At 44.5% G+C, this 25,996-nt stretch overlaps 1 protein-coding gene across 6 annotated transcripts in view; it reads right to left on the bottom strand.

The window, feature by feature from the left end:
• Positions 1-25,996, bottom strand: part of FARP1 (FERM, ARH/RhoGEF and pleckstrin domain protein 1) — a 224,047-nt gene that overhangs the window by 10,467 nt on the left and 187,584 nt on the right. For 4 of the 6 annotated variants that reach the window (XM_070751204.1, XM_070751203.1, XM_070751202.1 and 1 more), the window contains exons 20-25: positions 24,479-24,547; positions 23,265-23,354; positions 13,585-13,667; positions 11,934-12,046; positions 10,174-10,337; positions 871-978 (exon numbers count right to left, since the gene is read on the bottom strand). In XM_070751204.1, the coding sequence (XP_070607305.1) occupies positions 871-978; positions 10,174-10,337; positions 11,934-12,046; positions 13,585-13,667; positions 23,265-23,354; positions 24,479-24,547 (627 nt within the window). Of the gene's footprint in view, positions 1-870; positions 979-3,270; positions 3,407-10,173; positions 10,338-11,933; positions 12,047-13,584; positions 13,668-23,264; positions 23,355-24,478; positions 24,548-25,996 lie in introns of those variants that run through there. The other 2 variants (XM_070751206.1, XM_070751205.1) reach the window with 2 other exon arrangements.

The following is a 25,996-nucleotide window of genomic DNA, read 5'->3' as shown; positions in this document are numbered from 1 at the left end:
GCACGAATCCCAGTGACCGGTTCGGTCCCACAGAGTTGGCCTTCTCCGGATCCCGTCGACTAAACAATGTCATCTGGCAGGACCCAGGGGAAGAGCCTTCTCTGTGGCGGCTCCGACACTCTGGAACCAGCTCCCCCCTGAGATTAGGATTGCCCCCACCCTCCTTGCCTTTCGCAAACTCCTTAAAACCCACCTCTGCCGTCAGGCATGGGGGAACTGAAACATCTCCCCCATGCCCATGTTGTTTTGGTGTTAGATTGATTGTATGCGTGTTTTAATATTCTGGGGTTGTTTTTATGAATTTTTAGCTTAAAATTGTAATTGGATTGGTGGGTATTGGATTTGTTATTATGTATTGTTTTTATCTTGTTGTGAGCCGCCCCGAGTTTTCGGAGAGGGGCGGCATATAAATCCAATAAATCTAATCTAATCTAATCTCTCACTCTCCAAACCCATGTGACACCTCTTGCACAATCCCTTGCACTTTCACGCATACACACACGCATACACACCCAGACACACACACTGACTCTTCCCCATACCCTCTTGTTCCATCGCTCACCTGACCGTGAGCGACTTACAACTCCCTGCCACTTTTCCCAAGACAGTTCAATGTGGGAAGCTGGTAAGAATTTGACTCATCTAATGACTCTGATAACCAAGACTACACAGATTGCCATTGTTTAGTGATCCAGTCAAGCTTTACAACCACATTGCTTAGCGATGAAAATTCTTATCCCAATTGCTATCATTAAGGCAAGGATTGTCTATTTTAGCTCTCCCGAGGCTAATCAAGCTGCATTCTAACCCATTCCAGTGTGAAAAACCTAACGTAAAAGATTATTTCCTGCTTTCAGAAGAATCAATTACCTGGTGAGATTTGTAGAAAAACATGCAGAAGTTGGTGAATACCACCCAAAGCTTCTGCCACCCATTGCTGTTCTTGAATTTTCGCAGGAGGTTTCCAGAAAGTTGGTTCTGAAAAAGGGAGGAAAATAGTACAACAAGCGAAATAAAATACATAAAGGTGGTAAAACAAGCTGATGGAAAGCAGGCAAGGCTCATGTAGAACGGCTGTTTTTTCCCAAGCTAAATTGGAGCAGTTTATTTTTGTCTGTTGAAAATGGTAGTAGATTGCATTTAAAGTTTCTGAACTGTTTCATTCAGTGAGGTCAGCTTGTAAGTTGATTCTAGCAAGAAATAAATTATCTGCTGTTACCTTATTAGAAGCCCCATTCAAACTGAGGTTGGCGGACATGCAATTTTCTTGACAAAGTTACAGAAGCGTTTTGCCCTTGTCTTTTTTTCTGGAATGGTCTCTTGATTACCCGGCTTATGTTCTAGGCCTGAAATTCCTGGCAAACCCATTTCCAACTAGTTACTGTTGTGATTCAGCCTGAGGCTGCTGAGGGACCAGCTGTGTCTCTGCTGGCTCCATGCCCGGAGGAGGAGGACAGCGCAGAGGAGGGGGCTGAACAGTCGGACGGGGGAGAGGAAAATCAGGAATGGGATGAAGGCGAACAGCATGAGAGCCCGGGGGGGGCTCTCCCCAGCCAGTAGCTTGGAGTCATTAGGTGATGACGCACAAGCCATCATTGACACAAGACAGCGACGTTCAGAGCAACGAAAGGAGCAGTTAAAGAGATATTTTCACCATTGAAGTAGAAACAGCTGGGTTTGGGTGTGGTACTCATCAGCAGGGTTTAAAAGGCAGGCAAGCCCTTTAAGCCATGTGGAGTGTTATCAGCTTGGCGTGGCGTTATCCTGTCTTGTTTCTCGGCGTCTCTGTTCCTGGCTTGTGGCCCAGCAACTTTGGAAGATCCGTGGAAGGTATAGGTCTGGCTTGGCAGCAAGAATCCTGTATTGCTGCATAGACTTTTGGCCTTCGTGAATATATCTGAAGATACAGCATTTTCCTGTTTGTAAGGACATTTTCTGTTACCTGTGTTTTTCTTGAATTTTATAAAACTGCCTTTGCATTTTACCAGTGTGTCTGGCTTCTCTTTTTGGGTTGGTATTGGCTTCTGGAGTGACCCAGACAGAACAGTTACCAGGGCTGCTTCACTCCTGAGATTAGCCATGACTAGTTACATCTAGCCACCAGCTAAATCCTGCCACAAATCTGCTAAAGCAGATTTAATGCTGCAGTATTTATTTTTAAGGCTGTGTGGCTAGAAGATAATTTCACTTTGATTCTAAATTATAATTCTTTGTGCTGGTGGGGAAATTGATAAAGAAGATTTCACCCAACACCACTATTTTAAAAGGGTTCAGGAAAATGAATATATTCCTCTTAAGTCATCTTTAGAAAGGTAGCTTAATCACAATACTTTAAGCCCCACTGATTTTAATAGGCAAAACTTAGGTAAACTTGCATAAATGAGAAGCTTTGCTTTGAACTAAGTTTTTGAAAACTTTTGGTGTATGAAATAGTTAAATTAAGGTGCTTTGCATTCAATGTGTGCCTATCATATACAGTGGTACCTCGGTTTTCGAACGCTTCTCAGTTCGAACAAATCGGTATTCGCACAGGAAATTCAAGAAACTTTTGCCCTGAAATCCGAACAAATATTTGAAACTCGAACACTTGAGAGAGCTGAAGACAGAAGCTGGCGAGCTACACAGAGAGAGAGAGAGCCAGGGACAGTAGCGGGCGAGCGAGAGAGCTGAAGATAGAAGCCGGCAACCTACACAGAGAGAGAGAGACAGGGGCGAGCAAGAGAACTGAAGATGGAAGCCGGCAAGCTACAGAGAGAGAGACACACACACACGTGGACAGAAGCAGGCAAGCTAGAGGGAGAGACAACTGAGGAGGGGAATTTATTTTAAATTGTTTCGGTTCTCAACCAAATCGGTTCTCAACCACACTTCCAGAACGAACTGTGGTCGAGAACCAAGGTACCACTGTATTTGAAAGAAGGTAGATGCCAAAATCAAACACATCCATTGATGATGACAAAGGGGGAGATAAACCCACAGTTCGGCTTAAAAATAATTAATCTTGCTGAATCTTTGTTCTGTCAGTGGAAAAGTTTTGTTATACTTTTTTGTTTAGCAGCATCATGAACTATGCTCTTATCAAAACAGCTCAAAGGAAACACTATTGCCTTCCAAATTGTCAACAGGGCTAACAAGCATTACACCGTATTTTAAAAGCTTTCATTTTGACCCATTCCAGTTTTGAAAAAAAAACCAGGCAGGATGTGTGTGTTTACTGGGCTACAATAACACCCGTGTAGTCCTAATTCTCTACTTTTGGATTTTGGTTACCTCATTTTCTGAAGGGTATCATAAAAGGACAGGCTTTGCATTCGGTACCAGCAGACATATGAAATGGAAACAGGCCGCTGATCACTGATCAGTCCAACAGGTGGGGAAGGACAGTCATTGACAGTGAGAGGGTCTTCTACCACAAGAAAAAGAGAAAGGAGGAGGGAAAGAAGGAAAGACACAGAGAGAAAGCATAAACTATAATGCTGATGTGACATTAAACACAGAATTAGGAAAGTATGACTGTAACTTGCTGGTCATGGGAAACGCTGTGGAACTAAGGACAGATGTGTGAGTACACATGGATGCTTCTAGGTTGCTTCATGTGATAAACTCTGGAGTGACCTGGCTGCAATATTTGATCTCCAGGCGTGAAGATGATTCTGATAGAACATGCAACGCACACTCTTAGAAGCAAGAATCAAATGTACAGTGGTACCTCATGATACGAACTTAATTGGTTCCAGGAGGAGGTTCGTAAGGTGAAAAGTTCGTAAGACGAAACAATGTTTCCCATAGGAATCAATGTAAAAGCTAATAATGCGTGCAAATCCTTCAGGAAAATCCCAAACTTTAGAAGGGAGGCGAACAGAGGGCAGGGAGGAGCAGCTAAAGGGGGCGGGTGGAAGAAGTAAGGCTAGGCTAAAGGGTGAGTGGAAAGGAAGAAAGGCAAGGGGGGCGCCCCTCCCTTTTCTTTCTTCAAAAGACACCCTTTCAGTGCCTCTGCAAGCATGATGTTCTCCTACTTTTGTTAATGCAAAGTCTTTCCCCCTCCAAGCCGCCCATCCCTTTTCTTTCTTCAAAAGACACCCTTTCAGTGCCTCTGCAAGCACGCTGTTCTCCTACTTTTGTTAATGCAAAGTCTTTCCCCCTCCAAGCCGCCCCTCCCTTTTCTTTCTTCAAAAGACACCCTTTCAGTGCCTCTGCAAGCACGCTGTTCTCCTACTTTTGTTAATGCAAAGTCTTTCCCCCTCCAAGCCGCCCCTCACTTTTCTTTCTTCAAAAGACACCCTTTTAGTGCCTCTGCAAGCACGCTGTTCTCCTACTTTTGTTAATGCAAAGTCTTTCCCCCTCCAAGCCGCCCATCCCTTTTCTTTCTTCAAAAGACACCCTTTCAGTGCCTCTGCAAGCACGCTGTTCTCCTACTTTTGTTAATGCAAAGTCTTTCCCCCTCCAAGCCGCCCCTCCCTTTTCTTTCTTCAAAAGACACCCTTTCAGTGCCTCTGCAAGCACGCTGTTCTCCTACTTTTGTTAATGCAAAGTCTTTCCCCCTCCAAGCCGCCCCTCCCTTTTCTTTCTTCAAAAGACACCCTTTCAGTGCCTCGGCAAGCACCGTGTTCTCTGCAAAGTCTTTCCCCCTCCAAGCCGCCCCTCCCTTTTCTTTCTTCAAAAGACACTCTTTCAGTGCCTCTGCAAGCACGCTGTTCTCTGCAAAGTCTTTCCCCCTCCAAGCCGCCCTTCCCTTTTCTTTCTTCAAAAGACACTCTTTCAGTGCCTCTGCAAGCATGCTGTTCTCTGCAAAGTCTTTCCCCCTCCAAGCCGCCCCTCCCTTTTCTTTCTTCAAAAGACACCCTTTCAGTGCCTCTGCAAGCACGCTGTTCTCCTACTTTTGTTAATGTAAAGTCTTTCCCCCTCCAAGCCGCCCCTCCCTTTTCTTTCTTCAAAAGACACCCTTTCAGTGCCTCTGCAAGCACGCTGTTCTCCTACTTTTGTTAATGCAAAGTCTTTCCCCCTCCAAGCCGCCCCTCCCTTTTCTTTCTTCAAAAGACACCCTTTCAGTGCCTCTGCAAGCACCGTGTTCTCTGCAAAGTCTTTCCCCCTCCAAGCCGCCCCTCCCTTTTCTTTCTTCAAAAGACACCCTTTCAGTGCCTCTGCAAGCACCGTGTTCTCTGCAAAGTCTTTCCCCCTCCAAGCCGCCCTTCCCTTTTCTTTCTTCAAAAGACACTCTTTCAGTGCCTCTGCAAGCACGCTGTTCTCTGCAAAGTCTTTCCCCCTCCAAGCCGCCCTTCCCTTTTCTTTCTTCAAAAGACACTCTTTCAGTGCCTCTGCAAGCATGCTGTTCTCTGCAAAGTCTTTCCCCCTCCAAGCCGCCCATCCCTTTTCTTTCTTCAAAAGACACCCTTTCAGTGCCTCTGCAAGCACGCTGTTCTCCTACTTTTGTTAATGTAAAGTCTTTCCCCCTCCAAGCCGCCCCTCCCTTTTCTTTCTTCAAAAGACACCCTTTCAGTGCCTCTGCAAGCACGCTGTTCTCCTACTTTTGTTAATGCAAAGTCTTTCCCCCTCCAAGCCGCCCCTCCCTTTTCTTTCTTCAAAAGACACCCTTTCAGTGCCTCTGCAAGCACGCTGTTCTCCTACTTTTGTTAATGCAAAGTCTTTCCCCCTCCAAGCCGCCCCTCCCTTTTCTTTCTTCAAAAGACACCCTTTCAGTGCCTCTGCAAGCACGCTGTTCTCCTACTTTTGTTAATGTAAAGTCTTTCCCCCTCCAAGCCGCCCCTCCCTTTTCTTTCTTCAAAAGACACCCTTTCAGTGCCTCTGCAAGCACGCTGTTCTCCTACTTTTGTTAATGCAAAGTCTTTCCCCCTCCAAGCCGCCCCTCCCTTTTCTTTCTTCAAAAGACACCCTTTCAGTGCCTCTGCAAGCACCGTGTTCTCTGCAAAGTCTTTCCCCCTCCAAGCCGCCCTTCCCTTTTCTTTCTTCAAAAGACACTCTTTCAGTGCCTCTGCAAGCACGCTGTTCTCTGCAAAGTCTTTCCCCCTCCAAGCCGCCCTTCCCTTTTCTTTCTTCAAAAGACACTCTTTCAGTGCCTCTGCAAGCATGCTGTTCTCTGCAAAGTCTTTCCCCCTCCAAGCCGCCCCTCCCTTTTCTTTCTTCAAAAGACACCCTTTCAGTGCCTCTGCAAGCACGCTGTTCTCCTACTTTTGTTAATGCAAAGTCTTTCCCCCTCCAAGCCGCCCCTCCCTTTTCTTTCTTCAAAAGACACCCTTTCAGTGCCTCTGCAAGCACGCTGTTCTCCTACTTTTGTTAATGCAAAGTCTTTCCCCCTCCAAGCCGCCCCTCCCTTTTCTTTCTTCAAAAGACACCCTTTCAGTGCCTCTGCAAGCACGCTGTTCTCCTACTTTTGTTAATGCAAAGTCTTTCCCCCTCCAAGCCGCCCCTCCCTTTTCTTTCTTCAAAAGACACCCTTTAAGTGCCTCTGCAAGCACGCTGTTCTCTGCAAAGTTTTTCCCCCTCCAAGCCGCCCTTCCCTTTTCTTTCTTCAAAAGACACTCTTTCAGTGCCTCTGCAAGCATGCTGTTCTCTGCAAAGTCTTTCCCCCTCCAAGCCGCCCCTCCCTTTTCTTTCTTCAAAAGACACCCTTTCAGTGCCTCTGCAAGCACGCTGTTCTCCTACTTTTGTTAATGCAAAGTCTTTCCCCCTCCAAGTCGCCCCTCCCTTTTCTTTCTTCAGAAGACACCCTTTCAGTGCCTCTGCAAGCATGCTGTTCTACTTTTGTTAATGCAGTCTTTCCCCCTCCAAGCCGCCCCTCCCTTTTCTTTCTTCAAAAGACACCCTTTCAGTGCCTCTGCAAGCACGCTGTTCTCCTACTTTTGTTAATGCAAAGTCTTTCCCCCTCCAAGCCGCCCCCCCTTTTCTTTCTTCAAAAGACACCCTTTCAGTGCCTCTGCAAGCACGCTGTTCTCCTACTTTTGTTAATGCAAAGTCTTTCCCCCTCCAAGCCGCCCCTCCCTTTTCTTTCTTCAAAAGACACCCTTTCAGTGCCTCTGCAAGCACCGTGTTCTCTGCAAAGTCTTTCCCCCTCCAAGCCGCCCCTCCCTTTTCTTTCTTCAAAAGACACCCTTTCAGTGCCTCTGCAAGCACCGTGTTCTCTGCAAAGTCTTTCCCCCTCCAAGCCGCCCTTCCCTTTTCTTTCTTCAAAAGACACTCTTTCATTGCCTCTGCAAGCACGCTGTTCTCTGCAAAGTCTTTCCCCCTCCAAGCCGCCCTTCCCTTTTCTTTCTTCAAAAGACACTCTTTCAGTGCCTCTGCAAGCATGCTGTTCTCTGCAAAGTCTTTCCCCCTCCAAGCCGCCCCTCCCTTTTCTTTCTTCAAAAGACACCCTTTCAGTGCCTCTGCAAGCACGCTGTTCTCCTACTTTTGTTAATGTAAAGTCTTTCCCCCTCCAAGCCGCCCCTCCCTTTTCTTTCTTCAAAAGACACCCTTTCAGTGCCTCTGCAAGCACGCTGTTCTCCTACTTTTGTTAATGCAAAGTCTTTCCCCCTCCAAGCCGCCCCTCCCTTTTCTTTCTTCAAAAGACACCCTTTCAGTGCCTCTGCAAGCACGCTGTTCTCCTACTTTTGTTAATGCAAAGTCTTTCCCCCTCCAAGCCGCCCCTCCCTTTTCTTTCTTCAAAAGACACCCTTTCAGTGCCTCTGCAAGCACGCTGTTCTCCTACTTTTGTTAATGCAAAGTCTTTCCCCCTCCAAGCCGCCCCTCCCTTTTCTTTCTTCAAAAGACACCCTTTCAGTGCCTCTGCAAGCACGCTGTTCTCCTACTTTTGTTAATGCAAAGTCTTTCCCCCTCCAAGCCGCCCCTCCCTTTTCTTTCTTCAAAAGACACCCTTTCAGTGCCTCTGCAAGCACCGTGTTCTCTGCAAAGTCTTTCCCCCTCCAAGCCGCCCTTCCCTTTTCTTTCTTCAAAAGACACTCTTTCAGTGCCTCTGCAAGCACGCTGTTCTCTGCAAAGTCTTTCCCCCTCCAAGCCGCCCTTCCCTTTTCTTTCTTCAAAAGACACTCTTTCAGTGCCTCTGCAAGCATGCTGTTCTCTTCAAAGTCTTTCCCCCTCCAAGCCGCCCCTCCCTTTTCTTTCTTCAAAAGACACCCTTTCAGTGCCTCTGCAAGCACGCTGTTCTCCTACTTTTGTTAATGCAAAGTCTTTCCCCCTCCAAGCCGCCCCTCCCTTTTCTTTCTTCAAAAGACACCCTTTCAGTGCCTCTGCAAGCACGCTGTTCTCCTACTTTTGTTAATGCAAAGTCTTTCCCCCTCCAAGCCGCCCCTCCCTTTTCTTTCTTCAAAAGACACCCTTTCAGTGCCTCTGCAAGCACGCTGTTCTCCTACTTTTGTTAATGCAAAGTCTTTCCCCCTCCAAGCCGCCCCCCCTTTTCTTTCTTCAAAAGACACCCTTTCAGTGCCTCTGCAAGCACGCTGTTCTCCTACTTTTGTTAATGCAAAGTCTTTCCCCCTCCAAGCCGCCCCTCCCTTTTCTTTCTTCAAAAGACACCCTTTCAGTGCCTCTGCAAGCACCGTGTTCTCTGCAAAGTCTTTCCCCCTCCAAGCTGCCCCTCCCTTTTCTTTCTTCAAAAGACACCCTTTAAGTGCCTCTGCAAGCACGCTGTTCTCTGCAAAGTCTTTCCCCCTCCAAGCCGCCCTTCCCTTTTCTTTCTTCAAAAGACACTCTTTCAGTGCCTCTGCAAGCATGCTGTTCTCTGCAAAGTCTTTCCCCCTCCAAGCCGCCCCTCCCTTTTCTTTCTTCAAAAGACACTCTTTCAGTGCCTCTGCAAGCATGCTGTTCTCTGCAAAGTCTTTCCCCCTCCAAGCCACCCCTCCCTTTTCTTTCTTCAAAAGACACCCTTTCAGTGCCTCTGCAAGCACGCTGTTCTCTGCAAAGTCTTTCCCCCTCCAAGCTTCCCCTCCCTTTTTTTCTTCAAAAGACACCCTTTCAGTGAATCTGCAAGCACGCTGTTCTCTGCAAAGTCTTTCCCCCTCCAAGCCGCCCCTCCCTTTTCTTTCTTCAAAAAAGGGGAAAAAAGAAACCCCTTTATCCCAGCAGCAGCGGCTTGGGTTCGTAAGGTGAAAATAGTTCAGAAGAAGAGGCAAAAAAAAATCTTAAACACCGGGTTCGTATCTTGAAAAGTTCATTAGAAGAGGCATTCGTAAGATGAGGTACCACTGTATTTTGGAGGGCATTGCAACCAAGTATGTCTGAATCCAAGGAAAAGATTTCATTCTTTTTAGAATTTGATTTTCAAATCTATAGAACCTTTTATTCGAAATATACTCTAAATGTAAATATACATTGTGTAAATATCCAATGTGTTCGCCGATGTAGCCAAAACAACTTAGAAGCATTCCTTTGGAAATGAGTGTCTGCAGGTACCTTAAAGAAGCTAAACCAATTTCTAATTTAAATGAAATTCTGTTATTTTTGTCCTCTTGAACTCGATTTTATAGAAAATGCATGTGCTTCAGAAGAACTGTTTCCTTCTACTTTTCAATAGTTGAACGGAGACTTATTTTCTGAAGAACTAAAAGTAGAACAGTATTGATTATCTCCACAAATAATCCTTTTACCTTTGATGAAATTAAACGCTGACGTCCCACATAAGAGCTCAAATGAATTGATATGAGAATGCAATACTTTCCCATGCAAATTCCACTGATTTTGAGATGAAAATGTTTTGGATTTCATACCTCGTTAATCTGTGTCAAATTGGTTTAGCTACAGTCAAAATGCATCCTTAAAAATACACAGAGAGATTTCCTCTAATAAAGAAAACATGGGAGAGGCAGATGAGGCTGAGAAGAGAATATTGTAAGGCTCCAGAGAATACTAGACAGCAGAAAATAAAGCAAGTTGCATAGAAACGCACATTTTAGATTGCAGCAGATAGACTTATTACCCTTTCCAAGTGCACTGAGTAATTAAAAAAAAATACTCAGAAGATCCCCTCTTGATATCAATATATGGAAATTAATCTAGAAGTATGGAAGGTGTCGCATCGAAATCCGAATTATTCATAAAACCGCCCGTTAAAATCTTGTCTTTAATGGTTTCCAATTAATCAAGAGGGCAACGATTGGAAAGGAAATGATGCCTGAGAAAGACAGCTATTTTGAGCTGCAGTCTAAGCCATTTTGAACCAGATACCTCCACCGCAATACTAAAGTCGACCATGGAGACACTGGTATTTCTGTGCCAGCAGACGTGCACCGTCGTGTTGCCACGGTGAGGAGCTTGACGTTCAAGCGAGGTGCGGGATGCATTGAGATCGTCTTCCGATTCCTGGTCTACAGTGGGCTCCTCGGGGGATTCTATGAAATGCAAGGAAAAAGCCTTTTTTCCCCCTCCCTTGTATATGGAGCATGTATCATAATCAAAAGACTTACTGTGATATATGGGGAAATCTCCAAAATGGTTGACGAAGCCGTATTAGTATTTTTAGTTGATTGTTTATGGCAAGGATCTCCAATCTTGGCAACTTAAAGACTTGTGGACTTCAACTCCCAGAATGCTGCAGCCAGCAAAGCTGGCTCAAGAATTCTGGGAGTTGAAGTCCACAAGTCTTTAAGTTGCCAAGGTTGGAGACCCCTGGTTTAGGTAAAACAGGAATATGGAAGGAGAAACATATTTTTTTTCCTCTAGGGAAAGCATCCCAACAAGAAATTAATGGCCAATTGATTACACTGGTCAACACAAAAAAATCATCAGCAAAAGTAATATGTCTGTTTTATGGAGATTTATGTGCTGATTCCAAAAATATGCTTAGTTTTGCCCTGTCACATAACGTCTCTGATATAGAAGCATTTTTGTTATTATGGTATTCCTGATATGTAGATTACTGTTTTCTTAATGTCGCCAGTATATTTCCTATACCTTATAATAATGCTGCTGCTCCGTGGAAACTATACCTGCTACAGAAAAACTGTACAGTAAGACCTCACCTATCGCTGGTGTTACGTTCCAGACCCGGCCGCAATAGGTGAAATCCGCGATGTGGAATTTGTCGACTGATAGTACTTATTTAAGTATTTATATTGTAATTGTTTGGTAAGTTTTCATTGTTTTAAGTGTTTATAAACCCTTCCCACACTCTTACAAAATACATATCACAGTAGTACATATATAATATAACTTAAAAATAATAATTTTAAAAAAATAAATAAAGCATCAACATTTTCTTTCTCTCTCATACGTATACGTAATCTCTCTCTCTCATATATCCTAAGAAATATTTCTTGAAAACCCGCGATGAAGTGAAGCCGCGGTAGGTGAAGCACGATATAGCGAGGGACTACTGTATACATTTAGAAATCAGAACAAAAAAATTCAGATCAACTACGATGATTACAGAAAATATTTTTTTGTAGACCTCTGTTATCCATAATCCAATATAGGATTGTACACAGGAACATAATTATTACTATTATTATCTATAACAGTATTTCTCAATCGAAAAAGTTTAAGATGTACTTCAATTCTCAGAATTTCCTAGCCAGCATGGACCATGTTGCCTGGGGAATTCTCGGAGCTGAAGTCTTAAATTTGCCAAGGTTGTGAAACATTGATTTATAATTTGGGCCCTGGTAATTCTGTGCTTTAAATAGACTGACTTAGTAGTATACACTTCAGTGTTTAAAGTTTATTGTTTTGGGATCCAGAAAGTATTCTTTAATTTCAGTATTATATCATGTACTAATTTACACCTACAGCTATTAAACACATTTCTCAAATTCTTAATATAGGGTTTGATAACCACAAATCACCTGCCACGTAATCTATCTGAACTGAAATTAGATATGAAAAGATATTCCTTGTTTTTAAAGCAAGGACCCTGCAAAACGTTCTGTATATCTAATGATACTTTGGAATTCTGAAATTTACCCCACCTTTCCTGGTTCCGGACTTACTTGTGTCTGGTGGGCTATTTCCATGGAATTCAGAAGCAGGATCATTACAGTTCTCTGCCAAGTCAATGGCCATCTGTATGTCCTCGGTCCACTTGTCCATTTCAATGCGATTACTAGGAAAATAATAGAGGTTTATTTATTGTTTATTTACATACAACGATTCTAGGCAGCTCACACAAGACATAAAAGCAAAGATAAAGGTATCCTTCCTGCAGGATGTCAGGCCACACAGCTTCCCTGTTCTATCGCTATCCTAGCAAAATCCTTTTGGGAAGAGGTTTGTCTTCACAGCGTCTTGTGGATGCTGAAAGGGTAGTTGTTGGTTTTTTTCATTGTAAATAGCAGTAAGCTTCAGAAGTCGGGCAAAATTAAGCCAAATCCTTCTTTTTTGGGGGAAGGGGGGAGTAAACATCTTTGTAACCAGGCCAGATAAAATTATAGTAATCCCTCGCTACTTCGCGGTTCATCTTTCATGGATTCGCTACTTCACGGGTGTTGTGGTTAGCTCTGCCCCAGCTCCTGCCCCAAGGACTGTGGATGTGGGGGAGACATCCACATGCTGCAGGCCTGTTTTGCCCCCGGTGGAATCTGCTGATGAAGGCTCCTCTGACCAAGAAAACATGAGTGACAGGGAGGAGGAGAGTATGGCAGACAGCTCAGAAGGAGATCAATTATCTAGCTCCTCCTTGGATTCGGAACAAGAGTTAATGATACAGCCATGCGTGCGGAGAGCGATGCATAGGCAACAACAACTGAGAGATTATTATCAAAGAAAATGAGGCCACCTGTAGTTGGGTGGGGCTGTGGTAATTAGTGAGGCTGCTATAAATAGCAGCCTGTGGGTTTGGCCATTGTGGAGGATTATCTGATCGTTGTGTTTCGTGACTGCTTTACTGACTTTGACTTTTTGTGTGCTGATTTTTCCCAGCTTTGAAACTAAACCAGAGCAAAGTGTGTTTCACTTTGTGAAAGAAGGACTGTGAATTGCCTCACAGCTGCAAGCTAAGTATCACAGAACTGATAAGGGACTTGTACACATTACCAGTTTGTTTGGAGACGAGTGCTCTTTGCTATACCAAAAGAGGGCTTAGTTTAAGTGACTTTTCATTATAAAGAACATTGTTTAGAATTTTCAAACGTGTGTGTGTCTGAAATTTGTACCTGTGAATTTTTGGGAGGAGTCTACCAGAGAGCCCGACAGAACAACGGGTTTTCAAAGGGGGCTTAAATCCATTAAAAATTTTAAATCCATTAAAAATTTATAAAATTCTTCTACAGTACTACTGTACTCTATTAAAGAAACTGGTAGGATATCACATGTAGTTCCAGCTGAGAAACATTATAGAATGACTGTTTAATGCAAAATATCTTTCTTTTACTTTACGGAAATTCGTTTTTCACGGGAATGCATTCCCTGCGAAAAATGACGGATCACTGTATAAGAACGAATAATATTGCCTCCTGCTCTGTGGAAGCTTACCTTACTTTATATTAACTACTGCTTGTTTAGTATAAAAGATTGCAAATGAATTCAGAATAAACATTGTAACTCGCTACCCACAACAATCAAAGGATATCTTCTGTAAGATAGACATCACTGTCTCAAATCCCTACATAGATGTTCTAGAAGCATAGGGTTCAAGGCAATTACCTCGCTGCAACCACAATGGATTGGTGTTGACTTCTAAGTGTAAAGCAGTGAGGAACCCCCCATTCCTCTTCACTCTCTTCTATCTGAGAAAATAAAAACATGGACATCATCATCATACAATAGGAAAATAAATTTTCAAACACACGTAGACAATAATTTACAAGCTACCACAGTCTAGGAATGCAACAATTGTTTTCACCTATATGGAAATTCTGGAAAGAAATAATTATAGCTGTTACTATGAAACAGCCACTATTTAGTACTGACAAACAAAAAAACCTAGCAGAGTGCATCAGTGTTCCCTCTAATTTTTTTGGGGGGGTGGGCGGAAAAGTATAGTGTTTGAGCGGCAGTCCCTTCGGGACTGGGCGGCACAGAAATAATAAATAATAAATAAATAAATAAATAAACAAATAAACAAACAAACAAATAAAAAACCCACCCTGTTTTGCCTCAGAGAATTTCAAAATAAAATACTGTACTGTGTGTCTATAACAGTGAGCTCATAATAGGGCAACTCTATCAATATCAAAATGCCACTTAAATAGTTGAGCTAGTTTCAAACTAGATTTTGATTTTCTTTCTCTCTTCCTTACTCCCATTCTTTTTCTTTCTCTTTTCCTTCCTCTCTTTTTTCTATCTGTTTCTCTCTCTTCCTCTCTTCCTCTCTCTCTCCTTCCCTCTCACTCTTTCCCTCTCGGCTTCTGGGCAGGTTTGGGAAACTCTGAGTTGATGATGATTTTTAAGTGAGCGATTGCTCACTGCTCAGCTTAGAGGGAACTATGGAGTGCATCTATGAACACTAACCAGTAATCAGAAGATAACAATGAAAACTCCTTACTTTCATAACTCATGAAGAGACTCAATCATAGTATCAACTGGAAACTAAGCATCTTAGACCAGAAACTTGACTTACAGAAAAATCAGCCATCAATAGATTCATAAAAAGATATCATGTTTATACACCATTTTGTATAGCTGTGGCTGCCATATCATGTTAGGATAGGATTTAATATCTGGACTTCTAACATAAATGTCTTATACACTTTTATTCCATTAGCCAGGAATAGGACTGCACGTAGGTCACAAAGTGAGTCTGCATTTCTGGTGAAATCTGCTTGGAAGTGACTGGCCATAAAGCAGTTCAAGGCAGCTCTCCTCGAATAACATGAATGTGCCAGCAGGATGAGAACTGTGATAAAAGGATGCATGTTTACACAGGACGAAAGCAGCAATAAAAGACCTTGCTTTGTGGTAAACAGGAAGATAACCATATTCACAACAAAGGTCCCAGGAAATTGGCCATAAGAAACATTTGTTCAGTAGAAACTAGTTACGTGCCATATGTAGATAGGAAAGGCTCGGAAGTTGTGTCATATCTTAGAGTTATGTTATTGGATGTTTGTATACCACTTGACATATACCCAATTTGCATATTTCCCCCAATAAAAGGAAGTGCACGGCCCAAAACTGTGTCATTTCACCCGGAGAGAAATGTGTCCAAGTTTTCTTTCTAGGATTCGAATTCGTGAGTGACCCCACGCGTCTGGGTTGCCCTAAGTCCCTCTGAAGACCCTGTTCCCCACAGGGACTTTGCGGCATCCGCATATAGCATCTTGTAAGGGCCCCTTTCCAGGGTTACAGGAGAAGACGGTGAATAGTTTTGAAGGTGGAAGAGGGCTCTACACCCCAACAGCAGATAAAGCTGCAAAAACATCTTCTAGGAGAAGGAAACTCTGACTTCAAACCTCCATGGCCTTGTGGCTATATCCATAATTGGAAAAGGCTTCCGGAGTAAAACTTGAGGCAAAATCCAGATTCAGACTCCCGGAAGCAGTTCGTGACTGTGTACAGCCCAAGTTTTGAAGTGCTGCAAAGAGATCATCCCCACGGAACTGCATACAATCTTCTGTCTCTGTTGGAGGGAAGGTGGACTACTGCAGGACATGAAGGATGCAAATATCATTACACTACCGTGTTTCCCCGAAAATAAGACACTGTCTTATATTAATTTTTGCTCCAAAAGTTGTGCTACGTCTTATTTTCGGGGGGTGCCTTATATTTCTCAAATAAGACAAATTCACAGGCAGAAAAGCTGACACCCCAAAAGAAAGTGCACCGTACGGTACACTGATTATGGTACGGTATCTGTCAGTATGGCACCCACACACACAAACGACGACACTTATATGGTAGAACAGTATACTCCCGCTGTTGCAGCTTCCGGCCACCAGAGGAACTACAGTCTATGCACTGTAGTGGAGATTATAATGGCGGTGAGACAGCAGCAGACTGTGTCTGCTGTACTGGATGGTACAAAGCGATGGAAGGGGCCAGCAGGGGACGCCACATTATTACGGTACCGCTATGAACAGCTTTGAATGGTACTGTATGTTTTCCCACCGTACCATATGTAAACTTGACTACGCCTTATTTTCGGGGGGTGCCTTATATTAGCAAATTCTGCAAAACCTCTGGCATGCCTTACTTTCATGGTACGTCATATTTTCGGGGAAACAGGGTATAGAAGAACAAAGGTGACAGGGGCAACAAAGGTAACAACTACTATGGCATCTCTAGAATCGCAGGGAAGCTGCTTGCCCATATCGTATTGAAGAGGCTTCAGGTGCTTGCAGAGCAAGTCTATCCAGAATCACAGTGGATTCTGAGCCAACAAGTCCACTACCGATATGGTATTTTCTCTTAGACTGCTGCAGGAGAAATGCAGGGAACAAAGACTTTTTGTAGCATTTATAGACCTTACAAAAGCTTTTGACCTGGTTAGTAGAGACGGCCTTTATAAAATCCTCCCCAAGATCAGCTGTCCACCCCAGCTCCTCAACATCATCAGGTCTTTTCATGAGGAAATGAAGGCCACAGTAGTTTTTGATGGCTTGACATCAGATTCCTTTGACATTCGAAGTGGAGAGAAACAGGGCTGCGTCCTTGCGCCAACTCTATTCGGGATCTTTTTCAGCTGTCATGCTTTTGGAACTGTAACAGAGGGAGTCTATCTTCCAACCAGATCAGACGGAAAAATTTTTAGCCTCTCTAGATTGAGAGCAAAGTCTAAAGTCCAGCTGAAATGCTTACAGGATTTCCTCTTCGCTAACGATGCTGCCGTTACTGCTCATTCTACCAAAGATGTTCAACAGCTCATTGACTGTTTTAGCAAGGCCTGCCAAGATTCTGGATTAACAATCAGATTGAAAAAAATGCCCAAGTCATGGGTCAGGACATGGATTCCCCTCCTCGTATTACAAGAATTGGAGGTCATCCATGATTCTGTATCTTGACTCAACAATCACCGACACATTCTCTCTAGATGATGAGCTGAATAAACATATTGGTAAAGTATTGTGGTTAGCTCTGGCCCAGCTCCTGCCCCAAGGACTGTGGATGTGGGGGAGACATCTACATGCCGCAGGCCTGTTTTGCTCCCGGTGGAATCTCATGATGAAGGCTCTTCTGACCAAGAAGACATGAGTGACAGGGAGGAGGAGAGTGTGGCAGACAGCTCAGAAGGAGATCAATTATCTCTCTCCTCCTTGGATTTGGAACAAGAGTTAATGATACAGCCACGCAAGCGGAGAGCGATGCATAGGCAACAACAACTGAGAGAGTATTATCAAAGAAAATGAGGCCACTTGTGGTTGGGTGGGGCTGTGGTAATTAATGAGGCTGCTATAAAGAGCAGCGTGTGGGTTTGGCCATTGTGGAGGATTATCTGATTGTTGTGTTTCGTGCCTGCCTTGCTGACTTTGACCTTGGTGCGTTGCTTTTTCCCTGCTTTGAAACTAAAACAGAGCAAAGGGTGTTTCACTTTGTGAAAGAAGAAGGACTGTGAATTGCCACACAGCTGTAAGCTAAGTATCTCAGAACTGATAAGGGAGTTGTATCAATTACCAGTTTGTTTGGAGACGAGTGCTCTTTGCTATACAAAAAGAGGGCTTAGTTTAAGTGAATTTTCGTTATAAAGAACATTGTTTTGAATTTTCAAACCTGTGTGTGTCTGAAATTTGTACCTGTGAATTTTTGGGAGGATTCTACCAGAGAGCCCGACAGAACATAAAGCGGCCACCACATTCTCTAGACTCACAAAAAGAGTATGGCTTAATAAGAAGCTGACAGAACATACAAAGATCCAGGTTTATAGAGCCAGTGTCCTGAGCACACTGTTGTATTGCAGCGAATCTTGGATCTTTTATGCACAGCAAGAGAGAAAGTTGAATATCCTCCATATGTGCTGTCTCCGAAGTATCCTTGGCATCACCTGGCATGACCAAGTTCCAAATACCGCAGTCTTGAAACATGCTGGAATGTCTAGCATGTATACACTAGTGAAACAGGGACGTCTTCGCTGGCTTGGGCATATTGTGAAATGGTTGATGGGCGGATTCTGAAAGATCTCCTGTATGGTGAACTAGTGCAGGGAAAGTGCCCCAGAGGGAGACCACAGCTGCAATATAAGGATATCTGTAAGAGGGATTTAAAGGCCTTGGGAAACCTTGACCTCTGATCGTTCAGCTCGGAGGCCCACGTTTCTTCAACACTCCGGGGCTTGCATTGGCTGCCGATCAGTTTCCGGTCACAATCCAAAGTGTTGGTCATGACCTTTAAAGCCCTACATGGCATTGGACCAGATTACCTCAGGAACCCCCTGCTACCGCACGAATCCCAGCGACCGATAAGGTCCCACAGAGTTGGCCTTCTCCGGGTCCCGTTGACTAAACAATGTCGTTTGGTGGGCCCCAGGGGAAGAGCCTTCTCTGTGGCAGCCGCGGCCCTCTGGAACCAACTCCCCCCGGAGATTAGAACTTCCCCCACTCTCCCTGTCTTTCATAAACTACTCAAAACTCATTTATACCGCCAGGCATGGGGGAGTTGAGATATTCCTTCCCCCTAGGCCATTACAATTTATGCATGGTATGTTTGTGTGTATGTTTCGTTTTATAATCAGGGCTTTTAGTTGTTTTAGTATTGGATTGTTACATGCTGTTTTTATCATTGTTGTTAGCCGCCTTGAGTCTACGGAGAGGGGCGGCATACAAATCTTTATAAATAAATAAAGATGCAGCATGGCCTTCTCCATTTCAAGTAGACACTTGTTCAGCAGGATGAGGCAAAGAGGCAGTCCAGGAACCAGCAAAATCTGGAGGTCAGCCAGGGGACAGAATGTATCTGTGCTCAGTGTGGAACGGGTTGCCACTTTCAGATTGGCCTTTTTAACCACACTAGATGCTGTTCTAGGAACTCTTCCAAAACTGAAGGTTGCCAATGATACACCATTTAAAAGAGGCAATAAAAAAGTTAAGAAGGAAGCAAAAAGTCCTTTCAAGCAGCCAAAATCCAGATTCGTAGGGCCTAGACAATACCAAACAAACAATCGAGGAGAAAATAATACCCTCATCCTGGAAATACCAAGGAAAAAAGCACCACCTCCAACACTGGGCAGGGCAAGCTATTGTATAGAAACGGGGAGCCTACCTCACAATCACTAGCACTGATGGGTAAGTAAATAACTAAGCTCAAAGAGCACAAAGGATTTTACAATAATAGCTATTTAAAGTCTGCTGCTCCAAGGTTACTATCGGTAGCCATTCCTGGTAGTATGCAGAGTTAGTGGATAAGATAGAATGCAAAGCGGAGTGGCTGTGGGTATTGCCAGACAAGACGGAGTGGCTGTGGGTATTGCCTCCCAAGGACAATTCCATCTGTCCGTCCATTACCCTGGGGGGGGGAAACTATTGACCCCCTCAGAGAGGGTGCGCAACTTGGGCGTCCTCCTCGATCCACAGCTGACATCATCTTTCGGCTGTGGCGAGGAGGGCGTTTGCCCAGGTTCGCCTGGTGCACCAGTTGCGGCCCTATTTGGACAGGGAGTCATTGCTCACAGTCACTCATGCCCTTATCACCTCGAGGTTCGATTACTGCAACGCTCTCTACATGGGGCTACCTTTGAAAAGTGTTTGGAAACTCCAGATTGTGCAGAACGCAGCCGCGAGAGCCATCGTGGGGCTTCCCAGATTCGCCCACGTATCTACAACACTCCGTGGCCTGCATTGGCTGCCGATCAGTTTCCGGTCACAATTCAAAGTGTTGGTTATAACTTTTAAAGCCCTACATGGCATTGGACCAGAATACCTCCGGAACCGCCGGCTACCGCACGAATCCCAGCGGCCGATAAGGTCCCACAGAGTTGGCCTTCTCCGGGTCCTGTCGACAAAACAATGTCGTCTGGTGGGCCCCAGGGGAAGAGCCTTCTCTGTGGCGGCCCCGGCCCTCTGGAATCAATTCCCCCCAGAGATTAGAATTTCTCCCACCCTCCTTGTCTGCCGTAAACTACTTAAGACCCACCTATACCGCCAGGCATGGGGGATTTGAGACACCTTTCCCCCAGGCTTATTATAATTTATGTTTGGTATGTATGTGCTGTTTGGTTTTTAATTATGATAGGGTTTTTAGGTTTTTTTTAATATTAGATTTGTGCCTGTATAATATTGTTTTTATCGTGTTGTGAGCCGCCCCGAGTCTTCGGAGAGGGGCGGCATACAAATCTAATAAATTATTATTATTATTATTATTATTATTTAGCGGTGGGAAAACTCACTCTACTTAGGTAGAGTGTATGACTGAATCTGGAGTGTGTCCACGTGCATTAAAAGCCACAATGAAATCAATCAATCAATCAAAGAGGGCATCAGAATCATATACACCATCCACTTGGCATAAGATAGGCCAACCACAGGGTTGAAATACAGGCAGCTGTTTTATTTTCTATGGTAGATGTCAAATTAAGGGCAAATATTTTGAATATTTTGAAAGGGTGCATTGCTCAAAAATGCTAGAGGGGGTCATCTTACTTACTGCCATTTTTATTATTATTATTTTATTTTTTCAAATATAACAGAAAAGAAAAGACATAAACAAAACATATACATACAACATTTGGGAAACAAAAGCTTCCCCACTTCTTTTTTGAATGTTCGATCAGATAATTTTCCTTTTTCACTTAGTATTAATTCTTTTATTTGACGTGTTGCTTTGCTTGAATTTTAATTATTTCTCCATTGTTCTTTCCTTTAGCCAGTCATAGAACTTCCCCCATATTTTATAATAATCTGAGTCTTCTTTTTCCTCTAATTTTTTGGACATCATGTCCATCTCCGCACAGTCCAATATTTTTTTAATTACTATACAGTAGTCCCTCGCTATATCGCGCTTCACCCACCACGACTTCACTTCATCACGGGTTTTGAAGTCAGCGTTGGCACAGATACGGCGCTTAGAAGTTTGGAAGGGCAGGACAAGCCAACCAGCCCGCGGCTGGGTGAATGATGAGCGGGGCAGGGACTGAGCTCCGGCGGAGGCCCATCCCCTTGTTCAACCCGCCTCGCCAGTGCCAAGAAGGCAGTCTTTGGAGGCGCGCTTAGTGGTTGGCGGCGATGGCGGTGGTGTGCTTGGGGTTGTAGAAAGAGCTGGGAAGGAGGAGAAATTCCCCATTGCGGATTTCACCTATCGCGGCCGGGTCTGGAACGTAACACCAGCGATAGGTGAGGGACTACTGTATTTTCTTCTGGTGTTTTGTCTATTTTCCATTTCTGGGCATATGCTATCCTAGCAGCTGTTAATATGTGTATAGCTAAATATCTTACCTCTTTTTTCATTTTTTTATTAAAAATACCCAATAAATGATAATTCTGTGTTTTTTTTTCAAATTCTTCCTTTGTTATTTCTTTTAGCCAATCTGTTATTTTATTCCAATAATTTTTTGCTTGTACACATGTCCACCATTGATGATAGAATGTGCCTACTTACTGCCATTCTTATGTGAGAAGCATCCTATGGAGCTCCTTCTTTCCAGCAAAGAAAATGATGCTTCATATTGTTGCTGCCAGTAGAAGCAACAGAATGATGAGCCTTTTACTTTTACTGCTCTTCTCCATTGTGTGGAAGGGACCAGTTTTGCTGATTCTCCCTTTCAACAAGAGAGCTCAAACATTTCCGGGATTTGCACTGAGGTCACAATGAGTTTCCTCTCATTCTCTTGGAAGGCAGGCATGAATATTCTGGCTTGTTTTCTGCCAGCAAAGGGTTTCAAATCACTGTGGCAAATTGAAATTTCAATTCCCACCAGATCTCCATCTGCGCGCAAATCCCGTGCATTGTTGTGCATTATCTTAGAACTAAGGAGTAACTTAGAACTAAGGAGAAATTTCCTGACAGTTAGAACAATTGATCAGTGGAAAAACTTGCCTCCAGAAGTTGTGAATGCTCCAACACTGGAAGTTTTTAAGAAGATGTTGGATAACCATCTGTCTGAAGTAGTATAGGGTTCCCCGACTAAGCAGGGGGTTGGACTAGAACAGTGTTTTTCAACCAGTGTGCCGTGGCACACTAGTTTGCCATGAGACATAGTCAGGTGTGCCGTGGGGAAATTAAACATGGGTCTCCAAACTACAGCCCATGTGCTGGATATGGCCCATGGAGGCCATTTATCCGGCCCGCCGCCAGCCGCCTCCATCCGAACATAAACATTCCCCTCAGAATCCCTCCAGCTATCAGCAACAGGAAGAGTGGAGGCACAGGGAATGCTCACTGACCAATCACCTTCTTGGATTCATCCCGACCACTAGCGATGAACCAATAGCAGGCCGCCTCTCATTCACACCAAGGAAGGTCCCCGCTCGGGCTGCCGCGCACTTGTCATTGCGTGGCCGTGGTGAGTAGTTGAAGCTGCTACTCTTCCCATGGTCCCGATTTTTAATCCTGGTCAGGGCTGGAGGTAAATGTTGCCACCACTAGATGAAGCCTCAGCCTCAGCTGGTTATGTCTATCCTATTCACACTAAATGAGTATAAATACATTTAAAAACTATATTATTAACTATATGTATAATATGTATTGTATTAGAGTGTCATTTTGTGTCATTTTGGTTGGTGGTGTGCCCCAGGATTTTGTAAATGTAAAAAATGTGCCGCGGCTCAAAAAAGGTTGAAAATCACTGGACTAGAAGACCTCCAAGGTCCCTTCCAACTGTTGTTATTATTATTCATATTATTATTCATATTCATATTCAAATTCATATGCACCATATTATTATTGTTGTTGTTGTTGTTATTTATTATCATTATCATTATTATTATTGAATAAATTTGTATTGGTAGGAGGTGATGTTCAGGTATAAACACTCAAAAGCTAACATTCACATAAACCCTCCTCATGCAAGTCTCCAAAGATTGATTTAGAACCTAATGGATCTTCAGATCTGAAAAGTTTAAAAGCTGTGCTATGGAGCAAGATACCCCCACCAACAAAAAATCTTGCAGTCTGAAAAGATGGCTATGATTGAAGTTGAATCCATTCAGTTTTCAAATTTTTGGTTATCTCCCTGCCGCATTTTATTCCTTCACATTTCTAATTATTCTATTCAGAGTACAGAAATTGAGAAGGTTTATCATTTCTATAAACACCTTTTACATTTTAGAATAGAACAGAATTTTTTATTGGCCAAGTTTGATTGGATACACAAGGAATTTGTCGTTGGTGCATATGCTCTCAGTGTACATAAAGGAAAAGATACATTTGTCAAGAATCAGGTACGACACTTAATGATTGTCATAGGGTACTTTAAGAGATTCATCAGTAACCAATCCCATTTCAATTCAGCGTTTACTTACCATCATGCCATACAGTGGAAGCTGCCCATGAACTTTGAACTGATTTGATGCTGATAGGCCCCGACTTGTGTAGAGCAAGACATCATTGAACTAAAACACAGCAGGAAGCATATAGTCAAAAGAGAGAACTCTAAATACATCTAATATTCTATATGTGACTTAATGAACACAGGATCATTGGACTTTGCAGCCCTTCTGTCATTTAGAGCCAATAAACATAATACAGTGGTACCTCGTGATATGAACCCCTCGTCATATGAACTTTCTGAGATACGAACCCGGGGTTCGGAAATTTTTTGCCTCTTCTTCTGAACTTTTTCCATCTTATGAACCTGCCGCCCGAACGCTGAACCCGGAAGTTTGGCAAAAATTTGGGTTTGGGTGGCCGCCGAGAAGCCCCGCCACCCAGCTGTCACCTTTTGAAACAGCTGGGGGGCTTCTCAGCATCCTCCCGAACCCGAACGGCAAACCCGAACTTTTGCCGAACTTCCGGGTTCTGTGTTCAGGAGGCCGCCGAGAAGCCCCGCCACCCGGCTGTCGCCTTTTGAAACAGCTGGGGGGCTTCTCGGCGTTCTCCCAAACACCGAACCTGGAAGTTTGGCAAAAGTTCGGGTTCGGGTTCGGATTCAGGAGGATGCTGAGAAGCCCCGCTGCCCGGCTGTCAGCTTTGCAAAAGAGCCGCGGAGCTGTCGGGCCGGTCGGGAGGCTCAAACGGAGGTGGGGAATCCCAATAGGGAATTCCATGGGCGGAGCTTTGATGTCACGAAGACGTCCTTCCTGGAGTCCACGCTTCGGAACGCCATTTTTGCGTGGGGGGGGTGTTTCTTGCACGCATTAATTGACTTTACATTGTTTCCTATGGGAAACATTGTTTCATCTTACGAACTTTTCGCCTTACGAACCTCCTGCGGGAAACAATTAAGTTCGTAAGACAAGGTATTCAGAAAGAGCAGAAAAAAATGTGCAATATGTAAATGTAAATGTTGATTTCTTAAGAATCACTCTTTATTTCTTCCACCTATTGTTGGTTTACTTAACATTTGGCTGAGCTTCCTTTCATCCAGGAGATCAGAAAGCTGCAGGTTTCTTCTGCAGATTACCCCGCAGTTTGCATCTTACTGCTTCTGTGAATTTCCTCCCCCTTCCTTTTCCCTTGGCATTTGTGGCACAATTGTATTTAATTGCACACATTCTAGACAGTTACTGTCACTTACCAAGAAGAACATCCGCTGCTGTAAGCCTTTTCCAGACAGTTTGCTGAGACTACCCAACCTAATAAATTCCTGTGGAGGAATAGACACAAAATGGAAAACATCAAACCTCAGGCTGAATGTTGGCAGGGGTGGGTAATTAATAAAGCTGGCAGCATTTGAAATTCAATTGCCAAAAAAGTGCTATGGAAGACACAGAGTACAGCACCTATGCCTTTTCCCAAAACCTTTCAGCTGTCCCGTGACCCTGAAAAAAGACACATGCTTTAAAGCATTTTAGATAGGGTTTTTGAATTTGTGCCCCCTTCATCCCAAATAAATTTATTTATTTATTTAGGAAAATGTATACAGTGATCCCCCGATCATTGCAAGGGTTCCGTTCCAGGACCCCTAGCAATGATCGGGTTTTAGCGAAGTAGCGCTGCGGAAGTAAAAACACCATCTGCGCATGCGCAGATGGTGTTTTTACTTCCGCAGCGCTAGCGAGGAGCCGAAGATTGGGGGCCGCGCGGCTGTTTTAAAACGTCGCCGCCGGCATGGGGGGCTTGCCAGCACCCCCCGGACCCCCAACCCGGGTTTGGGGGGCTGCTAGGAAGCCCCCCATGCCGGCGGCGACGTTTTAAAACAGCCGCGCGGCTTCCCAATGAGTCCCGAAGACAAACGCGGAAGTTCGCCTTTGACGTTTGTCTTCGGGACTCATTGGGAAGCCGCGCGGCTGTTTTAAAATGTCGCCGCCGGCATGGGGGGCTTCCTAGCAGCCCCCCAAACCCGGGTTGGGGGTCCGGGGGGTGCTGGCAAGCCCCCCATGCCGGCGGCGACATTTTAAAACAGCCGCGCGGCCCCCAATCTTCGGCTCCTCGCTAGCGGGCAGGCAGGCGGCGGACAAGCCGTTCGCTGGCGCCGCTCGCTCGCCCTTCCCAGCTGAGTCCTGAAGCCAATTCGCTTCAGGACTCAGCTGGGAAGCGGCGAGAATGAACGGCGTGGGCGGGCGAAGGGCAGGCGCGCGGGCAGGCAGGCGGCGGACAAGCCGTTCGCTGGCGCCGCTCGCTCGCGCTTCCCAGCTGAGTCCTGAAGCCAATTCGCTTCAGGACTCAGCTGGGAAGCGGCGAGAATGAACGGCGTGGGCGGGCGAAGGGCGGGCGAGCGGCAGCGAGGAGTTTGCGTGGGCGGTGGGGAAACTCCTCGCTGATGCCCGCCGCTCGCCCTCCCGCCAGCAAGAGGGGGAAGACCTAGGGAAGCCGCCCAGCAGCTGATCTGCCCGGCGCCATCTACGCATGCGTGCCCATAGAAAAAAGGGCGCGCATGCGCAGATGGTGTTTTTACTTCCGGGTTGCAAAATCGCCATATAGCCATTTCGCAATGATCAGGATCGCAATACCCGGGGGATCACTGTATAGCTGTCCACTCACTGAAGGCGACTCTAGGCAGCTTACAGAAAACAAAAACAATTACAGAAAGCTTACAGAAAAAAAAATTAATTATCACAGATAATCCCCACTCGGTGAAAGACCTCGGTATAGT

This window comes from Erythrolamprus reginae, chromosome 4 (genome assembly GCF_031021105.1).
Source record: "Erythrolamprus reginae isolate rEryReg1 chromosome 4, rEryReg1.hap1, whole genome shotgun sequence".
In the NCBI taxonomy this organism is placed as follows: Eukaryota; Metazoa; Chordata; class Lepidosauria; order Squamata; family Dipsadidae; genus Erythrolamprus; species Erythrolamprus reginae.
This window is presented reverse-complemented; position numbering and strand designations above follow the sequence as displayed.